Consider the following 18,427-nt stretch of genomic DNA (forward strand, 5'->3'; position numbering starts at 1 on the left):
CCCCTCGGGTTCACACTACAAATATCACAACCATCGTGATCGTGTTCATAGTCACTCATCAAACAGATATCTTTATGCATTTGCACCAAAGATCTTCAGATAGACCGGACATCAAAAACTTTCAATTCACTGATAACGCAAAAACACATTAGATAATTGCCTTAATTTACACTCAAAGATCACACATTTTCGATTAATATCCTGATTATTACGCAAGTATTCGTGTTGTTTTTGCAGGTATTTAAATCTCCATGCACTAAAGAGCAAAATGAAGAAAAGGAAGAAAAAGAAGAAGAAAAAGGTGAAAAAGCACAGAAAAAGCAGAAAAGCAGATTATGCAGATTTTGCTAATGTGACGACCGTCACAGATTCATGACACCCGTCACGACCCAGACTGTGACGACCGTCACAGGCCCATGACGAGCGTCATGCGGCCACAATATGCGCTTTGAAACAGTCAGCCACAGGCACCCAAACGTGCTTAAGTCTCCTCCAACAAACTTATTCCCACGGATTCCTCATTCAAAACCAAGTCTCCCTTGAATTTCTCAACATCCAAGACCTAAAGGACACTATATAAAAGACCAGAATGGGAAAAATTTGGGACGCCTACTTTTAGACTCACGCTCTGCAATTTAGTTTTCAGCTTTCTAGCTTTTAGCATTTTTTTTCCAACAACCTTGTTTCCGTTGCCTTATTGTATTCGCCATTCTTTTTAGAGTTTCCCTTTTTCCTTTCTGTTAGCCATAGTAGTAGTTTCCTACACTGGGGGACTACTACACTTTATTTAATTTTAGTAGTAATTTGTATTGAAGAAGCAAAGCCTACCGACCTGTGAAGGACTGCTTAAGTACTCCAAGAATCGCTATACTTTGTTACTTCGATCTCCAGGTTTTTATTGAATTATTATTGTTATTGCCCATTTATTATTATAAGCATGTTTGCCGCAATGTTGGTCTGTTTATGCCTTGTGTTTGCTTTATTTAATATGTCCGGCTAAACTACCGGTATCGGTATGTAGCAACTTAATTTGATGGGATTTAATAATAACCGGTGAAAACCCTTTTTCTCAAATAACCTTTTAGGGTGAAGTTTTTAATCTAAATTTAATTAACTTTATCACAAAAGCGTGAAAATAATACGATTTTTCCACGAGAGTGGGAAATTAACTAAGGTGAGAACCAACAATCGCGAGAGCGTGAGGCTTGAGCTGGATAGTAAAAATTAAGCATTGAGTTTAAAAATAGCGAGAGCACTTTAAAAGCAATTAGAACTTATTTATTTTCAAAAAGTAATTTTGACTTCAAATGGGACAACGAGAGCGTACATTCTGACTTAAAGTTATAGGCCGAATCAACAACCACGAGAGTGTGAGATAAAGTCTTTTAAATAAACATTTTCTACTGAGAGATATTTGGCATTTAAACTATTCACCGGTGACTTATCGAATCCCTGACAATTAATGCGCTGCATACTGATTCCTTCCATTAATTCTTTCTTAAAACCAAAAATTCCCCTTAGATTTACTATATTACCCCCGAACTTCTACTAATCAATTCCCTTAGCTAAACATAGTGACGTTAGTAACACTAGTTTGACCATAGGTCCCTGTGGGATCGATATCTTTTAAAACTAAAGCGACTAGACTGTGCACTCGCAGTCAAGTACCCGACAGACAATATTTTATATATAGCCACTACAAGCGTCAAGTTTATGGCGCCGTTGTCGGGGACCTGTTTTAGTCGAATAATGCGATTCTTTCGTTGCACGGTATAGACTAAGGTAAAAACAAAAACTAATCTTCTCTCCCTTCTTTCCCTGATTGTATGCCAAGTACTCGCTCACAAGGCGATAACTTAGCACCACCAATCCCTGAATTAGAGTGTTTCCTATACGTGAGACGCCGGATACATGAATATCAACAAAAGTACGGTATTCCCGATATCTCCTTTCCTCCTAAATCAGAAGAAAAACCAAACATGGCTAAAGAAGGACCACAAAATCGTCCTCTTAAATTCTACGCCACCCCGTCTCAACAAGAACCTCACAACAACATTGCTACCCCCGCTATTAATCGAAACGATTTTGAGCTGAAACCCTCACTCTTTTCAGCCGTCCAACAACATCAATTTGCTGGAAATCCTACGGACGATCCTAATGAACACCTGACCAAGTTTGTGCAGTACGCAGATACTGTAAAAGCGAATGGTGTATCTCAAGATGCGATAAGACCGCGCCTCTTTCCTTTCTCACTAAGAGACAGAGCTTGGGCTTGGTTGCAATCTTTTCCATCCAACTCCGTTACGACATGGGAAGAACTGAAGAACATTTTCTTATCCCGATACTTTCCGTTGAGCAAAACAGCTATACTAAGAGCTCAAATCAATGGATTTCGACGAAAAGATGTAGAATCTCTCTACGAAGTGTGGGAGAGATACAAGGACATGATGAGGATATGTCCACATCACGGTCTCGAAGACTGGGTGATCATTCACACATTTTATAATGGGCTTCTGTATAAGACAAGACTTACAATAGACGCTGCCGCAGGCGGTGCACTTATGGATAAGCCATACACCGAAGCCTATCAACTCATTGATAACATGGCCCAAAACCATTGCCAATGGGGAGGTGAACAAACTCTAGTGGAAAAGTCCTAGACGAAGGGTGGAATGTACGAAATCAGTAGCCTTGACCATGTTCATGGAAAGGTAGATGCCCTTGTCCAAAAATTACATAACTTGACCATACCACCCGCAGCCACCGTGGCTGCTGTAACTCGAAACTGTGAGTTATGTGGAAACCCTGGACACACTGCACAAGAATGTCAAATATTAGCAGGAGTCCCAACCGATTAAGTGAACTACACACAAGGAAATCCCTATTCAAATACCTACAACCCAGGTTGGAAAAACCATCCTAATTTCTCGTATAAGAATAACAATGCCCTGTATGCACCTGGCCAAGCACCAACTGTTCCACCTGGATATCAAAAGCCAGCTAATAATGCTCCTAACATGCCTAGGAAGTCAAATCTCGAATTGATGATGGAAAGCTTCATAGCTACCCAAGCTCAAACAAACAAGGACTTCTTGAACCAAAACATACATACTAGCAAGTAACTTAAACAACTAGTGAACAAAGTAGACGCCTTAGCCACCCACAATAAAATGCTTGAAACACAGATTTCACAAGTGGCTCAACATCAAGCATCTACAGCCGCTCCAGCTGGAACATTTCCTGGACAGTCGCAACCTAATCCAAAGGGACATGTGAATGCCGTTATACTGAGGAGTGGAAAAGAAGTAGACAAACCCGTAGATCCAAGACTCCAAAACCCTACCTGTAATATCCCATATTCCCTTAAATGCTCAATTAGTTGTCAGTTGAGATCAATTGAGTACCTGTGTACTATATCTTTTGTTAGTTGTAACAATTAGAGCTCCTTTGTGCTCTAAATGTTGTCAATTGGGACCAATAGAGTAACCGCTGAACTCTGAAGGGATTAATTATTAATAAAAGAGACAGACCAATATTAATAAGTACAAGAGAGGGCATCTTTAGTAACATTAATAATTGGTCAATTGGTGTTGGAAGATGAAATATCACTTGGGATATTTTATGTGACTACTTAATATTATATATTATATATATATTATATGTTATATAGTTGTATGGTGTAGAAAGAAGAAGAAAAAGATAAGAAGAGAAGTGGGTAAGAGAGAATGAAGGGGTTATCAGAAAGAAAGGAAAGAAGAAAGGGTAGAGTAGAGAAGAGGAAAGGAAAAGAAAGAGGAAGAGAGAAAGAAGGAAGAGAAAGAGGAAGGAAGAAGATGGGAAATCATGTACATCACCACCATCATCTCATCTTCATCATCACCAACTTCATCTTGTTCTTCTTCTAGGTGAGTTCTTAGATAGTTGTAGCATTGGGGGAAAATAATCTATGTTTGTGGGGTTAGGATTTGTGTGAATTTGTCCCTATCCATGCTATGTGTTGATATTATGTTTGTTGTTGTTGAAAAATCATGTTATGTGGAAATAGTAGGTAAAAATGGTATATGGAAAGGAAAATAAAAGAGGAGTTATTTAAGGAAAGAAGTTACTGAGAGAATTAATTTGAAATTGGAATTTTTCCTTTTTTTACAGTGTTAACCGGTTAACGGTATGAGGTAACCGGTTAACGCGTAGCAAAATTCACTTTCTGGGCAAATTCGTGAGTGGTTAACCGGTTAACGGTATAGGTTAACCGGTTAACACTGAAACAGAATTTAATTTTCTGTATGTACATAATTTGTCACCAGTGGGGTTCGAACCCAGGACCTCTTTTGAACTGTACATGCCTTACCACTAGGCTAGAGAGGTTGTTGTTGAATGTTTATGCAATGAATAAATATTAATCTAAATCTTGATTAAGCTAGATTAATGAATTAATTGAGTATTATACCTCCGTTTTGGACACGGCCGGATGCGTTAGAAAGATAACGTAAAGGGCTATTATTATTGTTCCATGTTATAAAATATTATGTGATTTATAAATGCCATGAATTTTATCATGATGAAAATTAAATATTGTTGTTATGTGAAAGGTGAAGTAACATGATTAAAACTCTACAAAGATGAGTGAGGAAACCTAGGAGAATGACATGATTAATAACTTAGAAATATGATCTAGGTTATGGAACATATGTGATATATGTATGAGAATACGGTATTCATTCGTACGACGCTTATGTGAGGTCGTGGACGAATTGTTACCATGATTGAGAATGAGACGCATTATATGGAACATGCCATATTATTATTTGTGTATTATGGTGAATGAAGTCACCTATGATTGATGAATTTGTTATGGTTCGTGGAACCAATGTTTTGTGGAACCGATCATGTATTCAGAATGTGTGTTTTTCTGTGGTGGTACACATCTCTATTGGTATGCTTAGATGAGTAAGCATTGGGATGTGGGACCAATGATTCGAGCCTCAATTGGGTTTGAGCCCCAACCATGGCGGACATGGGGGAAAGGTGGACACCTATGTGGGTTAGAGTCCCATACGGTGAAAGATACCCTAGGTGGGTTAGAGTCCCGTACGGGTGATGGTTCTTAAAAGTGGGTTTAAGTCCCATAGGGGAACCGGATATCCACCGCGAAAGTCGAATCATATGGACATGCGTGAACCAAGCCTTGGCCTAGACGTAGGTCCGGTTGGGGATCGATGTTGCGTGAATCTGAATAATGATCGTGGTTGAGTTATGAGAACTCAGATGCATGTTGCCATACAATTGCGAGATAGTTTCCCCATCGCTCAAGTCTTCGTTCCCTTGTTGACTTGAGTTGGATATGAGTTGAATATCGATTAGAATACCCTGTAGAGCCGAGTGGACCCATAGGATAGGAGAACTCACTGAGATTATTATCTCATCCCATTATTGTTGTTATTTTCAGGTAATTCTTTACAGGTTGAAGTTAAGAGAAATTGTTATGGATGTTTCAAGGGTTGCTGTTCATTATGATCTTCCGCTGTGGAGTTGTGTGCAATGAAGATATTGTACATAGTTCTTAGATTTTTATTGTTTAGGCATTATTGTATAACATGTTCCATTGATGTTTTAGTTTGGACATGTATATATATTGATGCCATTAGGCACTTATGTTGTGACAGTACCAAAATTTAACACTTGTATGATATTATTCTAGATATATATTATACGGGTTGTTACACTACCATGTACCAAAAACCAGATAAAACCTCTACTGAGCAGGTGAATGAACCAAAGGAAAGAAAAGATAATACCCAAGAGGCCGAACAGAAAGAGAAACCTTATGTGCCTCCACCTCCTTATAAACCACCCATTCCGTATCCTCAAAGATTCAAAAGTTCTAAAACTGCGAATCAATTTAGGGAATTTATTGAACTTCTGAAGCAATTAAACATTATGATACCCTTTACAGAGGCCATCACACAAATGCCCTCCTATGCCAAATTTCTTAAGGAAATCCTATCCAATAAGAAAAATATTGAGGATGACGAAACAATTACACTTACTGCCGAGTGTAGCGCCATAATCCAAAATAACATGCCTCCCAAACTAAAAGACCCAGGTAGTTTCTCCATACCCTGTGTCATTAGAAAATTCGTCATAGACAAAGCTCTATGCGATCTAGGAGCCAGCATTAGTGTAATGCCCCTAACCATTTGTAGAAGGCTCAGTATGGGAGAATTAAGACCGACAAAGATGTTTGTTCAATTAGATGACCGCTCAATCAAATATCTTGTCGGTATACTAGAGAATGTCCCGGTTTGTGTAGGACAATTTTACATTCCTACCGTTTTCATAATCATGGACATCAAAGAAGATGCCAGTACACCTATCATACTAGGAAGGCCATTCTTGGCTACCGCTGGAGCAATAATAGACGTAAAGAGAGGTAAGCTGACATTCAAAGTTGGAGAGGAAAAGGTTGAATTCATCTTGACCCAATTCTTACAAGCGCCAGCTATAGACGACACCTGTTATCTGCTTGATGTCATAGACGAATGCGTGAGAGAGATGGAGATGGAAGAAACCACATACTCTGAAATAATGAAAATCCAAATCCCTCTTATCTTTGAAGACAATAATTGGCATGAACCATACCAAAACGAAAGTCTAAGAGAATGCTTAGCACTTACACCCAACCACATGCCATGCCCAAAGAAACCTGACTTAGAACTAAAAACACTACTAAAGAACCTAAGATACGAATTCCTAGACACTGAACTAAAAAGATCAGTAATAGTCAACGCTGACTTAGGACAGATGGAAACTGAGAAATTATTAGATGTCCTAAGATATATCCAACAGCGTTAGGATATAACATCGCCGATCTAAAAGGAATAAGTCCTTCAATCTGTATGCATCGTATTATGCTGGAGTAAGACTGTAAAACCTCTAGAGAACACCAGAGAAGGATCAACCCAATCCTAAGTACCATAGTCAAGGATGAAGTAAAGAAACTTCTAGATGCCGGAATCATATACCCGATCTCCGATAGTCAATGGGTTAGCCCCGTTCATGTAGTACCCAAGAAAGGGGGTGTTACAGTCGTTAAGAACAAGAAGGGCGAATCCATAGCACAAAGAGTTTTGACCGGAAGTAGAATGTGCATTGACTATAGAAAACTAAATAAAGCCACTCGTAAAGATCATTTCCCTTTATCCTTCATTGACCAAATGCTTGAACGATTGGCTAAGCATTCTCACTTCTGCTATCTAGACGGTTATTCAGGATTCTTTCAAATCCCAATCCATCCTGACGACCAAGAAAAGACTACCTTCACATGCCCTTGTGGTACATTCGCCTACCGACGAATGTCATTTGTCTTATGTAACGCTCCCGCAACATTTCAAAGATGCATGATGGCAATCTTTGTCGATTTTATAGACGACATCATGGAAGTCTTTATGCATGATTTTTCTGTTCGCGGGCAGTGTGTTGAAGGATGTCTATCTAACCTTGAATTGGTACTCGAAAGATGCGTGAAAGTAAACCTTGTTCTAAACTAGGAGAAATGCCATTTCATGGTTCAACAAGGAATTGTATTAGGTCACGTAGTATCTGACAGAAGAATTGAAGTAGACAAAGCTAAAATCGAAATTATAGAGAACCTTCAACCTCCGAAAACCGTACGAGAAATAAGAAGCTTTCTAGGACACGCCGGTTTCTACCGACGTTTTATTAAAGATTTCTCAAAAATAACCAAGCCACTTACAGGATTATTAATGAAAGACGCTGATTTCATATTTGATGAAAAATGCTTAACAACGTTCAACCAACTGAAAACATCTTTAATCACCGCACCCATAATGCAACCACCTAATTGGAGATTACCATTTGAAATCATGTGCAATGCGAGTGATTACGCAGTAGGCGCAGTACTGGGACAAAGGAAGGATAAAAGGCTTCATGCTATTTACTATGTGAGTAGAACGCTTGGTCCTGCCCAAATGAACTATGCCACCACTGAAAAAGAACTTCTAGCTGTCGTGTTCGCTTTGGAGAAATTCTGTTCCTACCTAGTAGGGGCAAAAGTTATCATCTATACCGACCACGCCGCTATTAGATGTCTGTTAAGTAAGAAGGATGCCAAACCAAGACTGTTAAGATGGATCCTGCTCTTACAAGAAGTCGAATTAGAAATAAAAGATAAGAAAGGGACTGAAAACGTAGTAGTAGACCACTTATCTCGTCTCGAAAGGGAATAAGCCTGAACATATCCCAATTAATGATGATTTCCCGTACGAACGACTCATAGCCCAAATGGAAAACGATATGTCCGAACTAACATTAAACGATATAGAAATAGATGAATCCGTGGAAGAAGTACATGCGAATGTAACTCTGCCATGGCACGCTGACTTTGTTAACTACCTAGCCATCGGAGTACTTCCACCGGACCTATCTTATCAACAAAAGAAGAAGTTCTTTCATGACCTAAAACAGTATTATTGGGATGAACCTCTTCTTTTCAAAAGAGGGACCGACGGTATTTTCCGTCGATGTGTTCTTGAGGATGAAATCAATGATATAATCTCTAATTGTTATTCTGCCCCCTATGGAGGGCATGCAAGTACCTCAAAGACCTGCACTAAGATCCTGCAATCTGGCCTCTTTTGGCCTACTCTATGGAAAGACGTCCATAACGCGGTTATAAAATGCGACTGGTGCCAACGCACTGGCAACATCTCAAGACGCGATGAAATGCCACAAACGGGAATCTTAGAAGTCGAAGTCCTTGACGTATGGGAGATTGACTTCATGGGACCATTCCCAGCTTCTTTTGGTAATAAATACATACTCGTTGCTGTCGACTATGTTTCAAAATGGATTGAGGTTGTAGCCTCTCCAACAAATGACACACGAGTAGTGATCAAGTTATTCAAAAACATTATCTTTCCCAGATTCGGTGTCCCAAAATTAGTAGTCAGTGACGGTGGCTCCCACTTCATATCGAATATATTTGGAAAACTCCTTCTGAAGTATGGAGTCCGACACCGCGTAGCAACACCGTATCATCCACAAACTAGCGGGCAAGTCGAAGTCTCGAATCTAGAAATAAGACAAATTCTTGAGAAGACCGTAGGAATATCCAGAAAAGACTGGTCATCCAAACTAAACGAAGCTTTGTGGGCCTACAGGACGGCTTACAAAACCCCGATAGGAACCACACCCTTCAAACTAGTTTATGGTAAATCATGCCACCTCCCTGTGGAATTAGAACACAAAGCGTATTGGGAAATTAAAACCCTGAACATAAACTACACTTCCTTAGGCGAAAAACGGATTCTGGACATCCACGAATTAGAAGAGTTGAGATTGGACACTTACGAGAATGCTAGGATCTACAAAGAACGAACTAAAAGATGGCATGACAAACGCATTTCTAGGAAGGATTTTAAAGTCGACGATGTAGTGCTACTATTCAATTCAAGACTTAAACTCTTTCCAGGAAAACTCAAATCTCGGTGGTCTGGTCCTTTCGAAATCACCAAGGTTCTCAATAGTGATGCGATAGAAATAAAACGTAGAAATAGTGACCCTTTTGTAGTGAACGGGCAGCAACTAAAGCATTATCATAATATAGAAAACAGAGACTATTTGAACAGTCTCAGACTCATAGAGTTGCCCGCTCATCCCCAAACCTAGTACAACGCTACACTACTGTCAAACTTGCAACATTAAACAAAGTGCTTAGTGGGAGACAACCCACCCTTTTTTCTTTTTGTTATTTTTCTTACACTCTATTTTCCTTTCTTTGATTTTCTTCTTTATTTTCTTTGCTCCCCTCTTCTTGATTCTTTGCAATCACTCTTGTTGTTTCTAGTAACTAACTTAGACATATTGGATACTGACAAACAGGAAAATTACTAACTAGTTAGTTAATTACTTTCATCATGCAACAACCAGAGACAATCAGTCGGGCAATCTCCTCCTTCAAATCTCGATTCTCTTGTTCAAGGTGTTCCATGATTCTCTGATGATTGGCTCTGGTGTTGTACCGGTGAGTCAGCTTGGCTAAAACCTGCTTATGCAAATGATGCATGAAATGCAATGCTTGATTATTTTTATTTTCCAAGGAACTTACTATATCATTTGCAAATATATAAAATTTGAATGGCAATTGCAACAATTTGATATGACAAAAAATCTCTTTTTATTTATATAAATTGGAAGGATTACACTAAGTACAATTCTAGAAACCAAAATAAAAAGATATAAGAGAAAAGGAGACTAGTCATCCTAAGGATCCCTAACAACGGTGTCAGAAGGTCTGGCTGAAGGCGCGTACTTCCTTCGAATGCGATGGATCTCGGTGTCAAAAGAAGCCTTCATCTAAGACTTCTCGAGCACAAGCTGGTCAATGTAGCAGGGTTTTCGTTATCTTTAGGTTTATTTACTAAACCAAAAGTAAACATACAATTCGAGTCGCCACCGCACTTTTATTTGTCCAAAGGAAAGGCTAAAAAGAAAACAAAAGCCAAGTAAGAAGTTTTTCAAATCAAAAACTAATAAAAATGTCAGAGATCCGGGTAAGGGGGTTGGTTATGAAAAGGGAAGGTTTTACGCACCCAAAACATCCTTAGTACTCTAAGGCAACCCTTTTTGCAAATATGTGTTGTAGGTTGGTATTTGTGAAAATATTTGAACAAAAGATTGGAGGGATGAGAAGAGAATAGATTGTATTTACAAATTTTGTTGTTTGAATGGATGAACCCATTGCCTACGTACCATCACAAAGGAGGATCAAAACCTCGTAGTTCGGGGTAAAAATCTCAAAGATTGGTGAATTGATTTTAATCAAAATCCTTAAGGTGTTTTGTTATCAAAGGGAGAAAACTCAACCTAAACCAACAATTCACCATGTGAGGAAGGCTTCAACATACTAGTGAGGGGTTAACCCTATAATAAGCATGGAAGACTTATAATCCAACACTAAGGATGAGGTGAGATTTACATCAACCACTATGATAACTAAAAGCTATGACTAATGTTTTGAAAAAGGTTTTGACAAGTGGCCATTGGAACCACAAAAACAACTTGAAGTGAGTTACGTTTACAAATTAGACTTATTTACAAAATGAAGTCAAAGTTGGATCAAAATTTATTCACAATGAGTATTTATGAAAATGGTTTTGAAAAAGTCAAAGGCTTAACGCCTAGGTTTCTAATTTGAAACAAAGTCAAAGTTTTGAAAATGATTTTTGGCTTGGTTAAAGTGAGGAGAAGAAGAGAAGGGTTATTCCTAAAGCATACAAAGATAAGAGGGGAAAGATAAACCCTTGGAGTTCCTTTTCTTGGAGTCATAGAGATGACCCAAGATGCTCCTTTCCTTTGGACTTAGCACACAAACAAGCAATCAATAATTGAATTCCAGCTCCTAGGATCTCCATTTGGCTTGGCTCTTAACTTGGCTACTCATGACAATGGTCCTCTTTTCACAATCTTAAGATGGGATCCCTATCACACAAGAGAAAACATCAAAAAGTTCACAAAACAATAAAGGGAATGGACAAAGAATAAGTTTGGAAGAGAAGTCCTTTTGAGGTTAACTTTGAGTTTCGCATTCTAAAGGCATGAGGCCTAGTTGCTCTTCAACAAATTTTTCATTCTAAAGGCATGAGGCCTAGTTGGTCTTGAACTCCTTTTAAGCATGGGTAAGTCCTAATTCTAAGTCCTTTCTCCTTTTGCATTTGGGTTCACACAAAACAAACACAAAGCAACACAAAATAGCAATATATTTATATACAATAATGGGCTCAAATGAGCAAAAGAAAAATGACATAAACATAAAATATGTGCTCAAGTGAGCAAAGATGAAAATAAATATGAATAATGAGCAAGAAATAAATGGCATTAAAAGTAAATGGCAAGAAATTAAAAGCTCAAATTAAAGTTAGTAGTTAGTAAGGTTATGTTAGCTTGTCATGAGACAATGTAGCTCTATGTTAAGCAATCGTAAGTGGACTAATGTAGTAGTCACACCTATCTGAGGTCGATCAATAAGAATATAGGCAAAGCACACAAGTTAGAGATCATGACTAGTAAGCCAAGCTCCATAAACTTTCCATACCAAAACAAAAGGGGAAGGGCCTTGTATTGACTTTTGGTTATTTGCTTGACCAAGAAGCAACCTATCTTAGACACAAAACAACTCACTTGATCATGGATCAAGTTGAGTTTGGTTTGGATCAAAGAAGGTTAAACTTCTCATTTGTCAAGACCAACTTCAAGACCTTAACTCATTGGCCATTGATGGAAACAAAGGGATGAAGATGAAAGGGAGGGAAAAAGAAGACAACAATCAAATCCAATTGATCAAATGTGAATCAAATCCACATCAATCAACACCAAACAGGAGAGAAATGAAGATAACAAGTCAAGAAGTCAACAATATTTTTTTGATATTTTTGAATTAAAATAAAATGCAAATAAAAAATAAACAAAACAAAAGGAACCTCAAATTCCATTCAAATCAACTTCAAAAAGTCCAATTAAATTCTCATAGGTTCAACATAGTCAAACAAGCTTTGACTAATTTTCTCACAAATTTTTGAAATCAGAAAGTAATTAAAAACAATTAAAAAAAATTAAAAATAGTATAATATGAATTAAAATCTTAAATAATCTCAAATCAAATAAGAAATGGTTCAGACTATTTTTCATTGACTTATCATGATCCATAGATGCCATGAAAATATTTTTGGATTTTTTAAAAGTCAGAAAGTATTTTAAAATGAATTAAAACCATTAAAAACCAAATAATCCATGAAAATTATCAAATGAAGTCACAAAAATAATTAACAATCATAATATGAAACTAGATTTTTCAAGAAAAGTTTTGGAATTGGTCTCATATTTTTCTGACTTCAAATGATTTTTTATGAATTTTTGAAAATAAAATGAATTAACTGAAAATAAAAAGAAAATAAAATAAATGGAAAAAAGCAGCGCCACAGGATGCAACTCACTAATTGATGTGGCATAAAGGGATGGTCCAGATCTGAGGACATACGCTGGACTTGAGTCAAACACGCTACACAAGGTATTAAATGAAGTAATTACAAAGAACATGTGAAATTAGATCGTGGAAGCCAAATCCAAGGGCCACAAACGTGCACACGTGATGGTGGTGGTGGAAACCACCATCTTCTCCGGCCAGACAATAACTTCCGGCCACCAGTTGCAGAGAAATAAATTTTAATGAAAATGGAAAACAAGGACATGGAGATGAAGCTCGTGTGATGGAGATCAACACTATACCATTGGATCTCCCTCACTCTTCCTATATTGAGAGAAATGTGAAGGAGAAAATCATGGTGTTCATACTGAAAGCTCATGAAATGAAGAATTGAAAGCACCAATGGCTTGCCTCAAGTATGAGGACTTCAGAAAACCATAGAAACACAAGCAAACTACATTGAATTAAGAGTTCTAGATCCAAAATGTTTGGGAATAAACCTTTGAATTGATGCACTTCTGGCCACGAATTCTTCAAGATCCTCGGTTCTTCTTGATCTGTGAATGTAATGGAAGTGATAGGCTAAGGAATTTAGCTTTAAAACTCTGCTAATGATGCTGAATTTCAAGCTCGAAAATGGAAGAAAAAGTGATTAATTCCTTTGGTAATGGCTATGGTTTCAGCTCTGCAGCACTTGGGATCTCCAAAAGGTTAGCAAATGAAGCTCATGAAGGCTCTATTTATAGCTGAAGGTATCAGATGATCATGCCTCTCTCATGTGCATGGCAATTTGAAAATTGGATGCATGGGCATGTGTATGCGTGTGGAAGGCCCAATGATGATTGCAGAAGTTTGCTGAGCTCACATGAAGAGCATTTGGTCGTGCACTTTGGAGGGAAATAGCTTTCATTTCAAGTTTTAGCATACAATACCAAAATTGCACATACATGAAAAGAAATTCGAAACTCACAAATGGTAGATCCAAATGAGTATTGTGAGTAATGGTTGGAAAGATCTAGAAATAAGGAACGAAAGTCATGTTGGGAAAAAAAATCATTTGGAATGTTAAAATTGATGAAAACTGGCTGTGAAAATTCAAGTACAAAACATATTTAAATCACTTTGAAAAATTTCACCCAAAAGCAAGCTTAATCAATCCCCTCTGTCCAAATGATACAAGATTCAAATGGAAAAACCTCCAACATCAAAGTTTGCGTCATTTAGATTTTCTATGACAAAGTTATGGGCATTTGAAGTTGGGTGCTTTTTCAAATTCAATGAATTAGGTCCAAGATGACCTATAATGTTTCGTATTATCACATGTATTTGTTTTAGGATTCTGAAATTTTGTCCAACATGACATTTGAAGTAGACATCTCAAGCTCTCCAATGAATTTGGTCTCACCTCAAAATCACAAAAAATTAGGGTTTCAGTCAAAATGACCTATAATGTTTTGAAATTAATGATGACCTTCCAAGTTTAAAATGGATTTTTGATGAACACGAAAGTTGTTCATATGGTTCTTAGGAACATTCTTTCTCCTGGGGGTCATATTCATTTGACAAACACATCAAAAGTTATATCTCAGTGATCCTCAGCTTAGTCAGATGACTTGACTGGTCAACTTCTCAAGGCCAAACTTCCAATCTTGATGAATAAATGATTGAGGGGCCTCAAATAGGCTCACATATGCATAAAAGGTTAAATGAAAGACCTTCCCTTGATTAAATTTGATCATAGGTTGAGATTGCTTCATGAACAAGGCACAGTCAAAGCATAGTGGAATTAGGGTTTCCTTGGGAAACAATCTTCAAGCCCTTTGGGTTATCTTGATCGAATTGGCAAATTGATGTGGAGACATGACTGCTCAGATATTTTGATGACGACAAACCTTGCTTCATAGCTCAAGTCGGATTAACAAAAAGATTGATCAAGGTTTAAAGCTCACATATGAAGTTTCCATCAAATGATCAAGTCTCGTAAATCTCATGAAGATCCGGCTGTCACATGGATTAAGGTAACACTTGAACTCTAGATAGTTATACAAGTGTTCACAACATGTTGCATTCATATGATAATCATTAAAAATAGTTTTATGCATCATCAAACCACCACACTTCATTTTTTAAAGGTATATTTCAAAACTGTGTTAGAGTAACCGGTTATCAATATATGAGTAACCGATTACTCTGTGCAATTTTCAAATATTTCTTAAACGTTGGAACCATGTAACCGGTTATCCTATTTGTAGTAACCGGTTACCTCAAGCAAAATTCAAATTATTTTGTAACGTTGAATGCATGTAATCGGTTACCCTATTTTAGGTAACCGATTACCACTGATCCAGAATGAAAAATACTTGCATCTTTTCATGAAAACTCCTATGATCTCTTCATCATGAAACATGGAATCTTTTGGATTATTGCATTCAATCTGAGGAGGTGTTTTAGACATTATATAAACATAATTTTTCAGATTTCAAAATCACCTCCTTGCAAAATTTTAAATCATTTTACACACATTCTCTCAAACTTTCTAAGTGTTCATCCAAACTTTCTTAAAAGTGAAACCTTGCACAAACTGTCATTTTCTGCATTATAGTTTCATTTCATACCAAGAACACTTGTGTAATTATTGTGAGATTTGAGTGTTACACAGGAGAAGATCAATTATTCAGATTATTCAGAATTATATTTTTTGATTACAAAAGTGAAACCTTATACAAATTATTCAGAATTATATTCTTTGATTACAACTTATTCTTAGGATTGTTAAGGATAAGTTTGTAAGGTTTATCCTTGTCATCCGGTGTGTGGATACAAGAGGTCCATTTGTGAGAAATTGAGTCTCGTTTGGACTTTAAATAGTGTAAATCCAAGAGGATTGTTCTTGGTGTGTTAGAATAGATAGAAAGACCTTAAGGTGTCTTTTCTAGGAATCTAACATTTTAGTGAAATTCTCTTTCGTGTTGAAAGGGGAGTGGAGTACTCTCAATCTGTGAGGGGAACCACTATAAATCTCTGTGTCATTTACTTTCCGCACTTTACTGCTTTTACATCCTTAAGCAACTCAGAAAGTAAAAGTCATAAACCGTCAAAAATTTGGAAAATACTCTAAGTTCCTCATTCACCCCCCCCCCCCCCTCTAAGGCACTCTTTAAACTTACAATTGGCATCAGAGCAGGTTATAGGTAACTTGTTCCTAAAAGATCTGCATGGCTTCCGCAAGCACGAATCCGGTTTTTAAAGACGGTGGAAGTAGTAACAAACCACCACTATTCTCTGGAGAATATTTTGATTTCTGGAAGATCCGTATGAAGGCACATCTAGAAGCCCAAGGAGAAGGCATATGGGAAGCCGTTGAAAATGGCCCACATAATCCTACGAGTGTGATCAATGGCGTTGGTACTCCAAAGATAAAGAGTTCGTACGATGAAGATGATAAGAAAAAAATCAAAAATGAAAAGAAAGCAATAAACATTCTTCAAAGTGCTTTAAGCATAGATGAGTTCTTCCGCATATCTCAATGCAAGTCGGCAAAAGAAATATGGGACACCTTAGTGGAGACACATGAAGGCACCTCTGAAGTAAAGAGATCAAGGTTGAATACATTAAGTCAAGAATATGAGATATTTAGAATGATGCCCAGAGAATCCATCGTGGCACTACAAAAGAGATTTGTTCACTTGACAAACCACTTGATTGCTCTCGGAAAAACATTTACAAATGATGATCTCAATCTAAAAGTACTAAGATCATTGACTCGAGAATGGCAACCAAAAGTGACGGCTATCTCCGAAAAGAAAAGTATCTCAACAATGACGCCCGCATCTCTCTTTGGCAAACTTCAAGAACATGAGTTAGAACTTGGTAGGCTTGAGAAACATGAAAGCCAAGAAAAGAAATCTAAAGGGATTGCCTTGAAGGTAGACTCAAAAGAAGATAAAGATGATGACGCATTGGAGGAAGATGAGAATTTCATGCTCCTTGTTAAAAGGCTCGGTAAGTTCTTTAACAAAAATGATAAATCCTTTAACGCTAAAAAGAATAGACATTTCAGGAAGAAAGAGGCCACCACATCTACGCAAGATGTAACATGCTACAAATGTGGAAAACAAGGCCACATAAAGCCGGAATATCCTAAACTTTCAAAGAAAGGAGGATTCAAGAGCAAGAAGGACTTCAAGAATAAAAAGGCATATCTTGCATGGGAGGACAATGAAATTAGCTCTTCATCTGGATCAGATAGCGAGGAATTTGCAAACTTTGCGCTAATGGCTTCACATCATTCTGATGATGAAGAAGAGGTTAGTAATAATTTTTCTCTTTTTGATGATGATGCACAAGATGCAATTAATAAATTGTTAAATGAGTGCAAAATTCTTTATAAAACTATATCATCTCAAAAGAAACAAATTTCTTCCTTGGAAGAAAAGATTGAAGCTTTTGAAAATAAGAAACATGAGATGATTAGTGAAAAGAAGAATTTTGTATGTCTAGAGTATGAGTCCCTCTCGTTCCAAATTGTCCAACTTAAAAGAGTCCTTGAAAGCTAAGAACCCAACAAAGGTACTCAAATGACAAAAGTGGACTTGGTTACTCCAAATTTTCTAAACCAAGTACAAGTAAAACTATCTTTGTAAGGCCTAAAGATCAACCTCCAAAAGAAAGAGTCAAAACACCAAAAGTTGTGCATCAACATCCTAAAAAGAAAAAGTTTATCAAGAAAAAGTCTTTCGTTCCTAGATACAAAAGCAATTTTGAACCAACCTGTTTTTATTATGGTATTATTGGCCATACACCTAATGCTTGCTTCATTAGAAATTTTAGTATAGCAAAAGGGCATTATGTATGGGTTGAAAAAGGAACTAATTATAAAGGACCCAAAGCAATTTGGGTACCTAACAAAACTTAGCTTTGTTTTGTAGGTATGCTTGAAGGCCATAACAAATCTTTGGTATTTGGATAATGGGTGCTCCAAGCATATGACCGGTGATGTGCACAAATTTTCAGATCTAAAGCTTAAGGCCAAGGGTTATGTTAGTTTTGGAGATAACAACAAAGGAAGAATTCTTGGCATAGGCAAAGTAGGTGCACCAAATATCATATCCATCGAAGATGTGCTATATGTCGAAGGACTAAAGCACAATCTCTTAAGCATAAGCCAACTTTGTGACAAAGGATTCAAAATAAAGTTCACAAAAGATGAATGCTTAATTGAAGACGAAATCACACAAGAGGTAATGCTTATAGGTAAGCGAATTAATAATATTTTCATGATTTCCCTTGACGATGTTTCTTTGAAGGTTAAGTGCCTTGTGGCAAATAACAATGACTCATGGTTATGGCATAAGAGATTTGCTCACATTCACATGGAGCACTTGAATAAGTTAGTAAAACATGACCTTGTCATTGGATTGCCAAAGA

The 18,427-nt window shown here is 37.2% G+C and overlaps 1 protein-coding gene and 1 non-coding gene across 2 annotated transcripts in view; one reads left to right on the plus strand and one right to left on the minus strand.

Annotated features, from left to right (window-relative positions):
* Positions 1–2,366: 2,366 nt before the first annotated feature.
* LOC127124896 (small nucleolar RNA R71) lies at positions 2,367–2,473 on the minus strand. The gene has a single exon (XR_007804374.1). It is a non-coding gene; the product is annotated as a small nucleolar RNA R71 (small nucleolar RNA).
* A 5,828-nt stretch (positions 2,474–8,301) lies between these two features.
* LOC127122013 (sugar transporter ERD6-like 6) overlaps positions 8,302–18,427 on the plus strand; it is a 40,496-nt gene continuing 30,370 nt past the window's right edge. Inside the window, exons 1-2 of the mRNA XM_051052429.1 lie at positions 8,302–8,376; positions 17,047–17,307. Coding sequence (XP_050908386.1) covers positions 8,302–8,376; positions 17,047–17,307 — 336 coding nt within the window. The remainder of the gene's footprint in view (positions 8,377–17,046; positions 17,308–18,427) is intronic.

The sequence above is a fragment of the Lathyrus oleraceus genome, chromosome 2 (genome assembly GCF_024323335.1).
Source record: "Lathyrus oleraceus cultivar Zhongwan6 chromosome 2, CAAS_Psat_ZW6_1.0, whole genome shotgun sequence".
Taxonomy (NCBI): domain Eukaryota; kingdom Viridiplantae; phylum Streptophyta; class Magnoliopsida; order Fabales; family Fabaceae; genus Lathyrus; species Lathyrus oleraceus.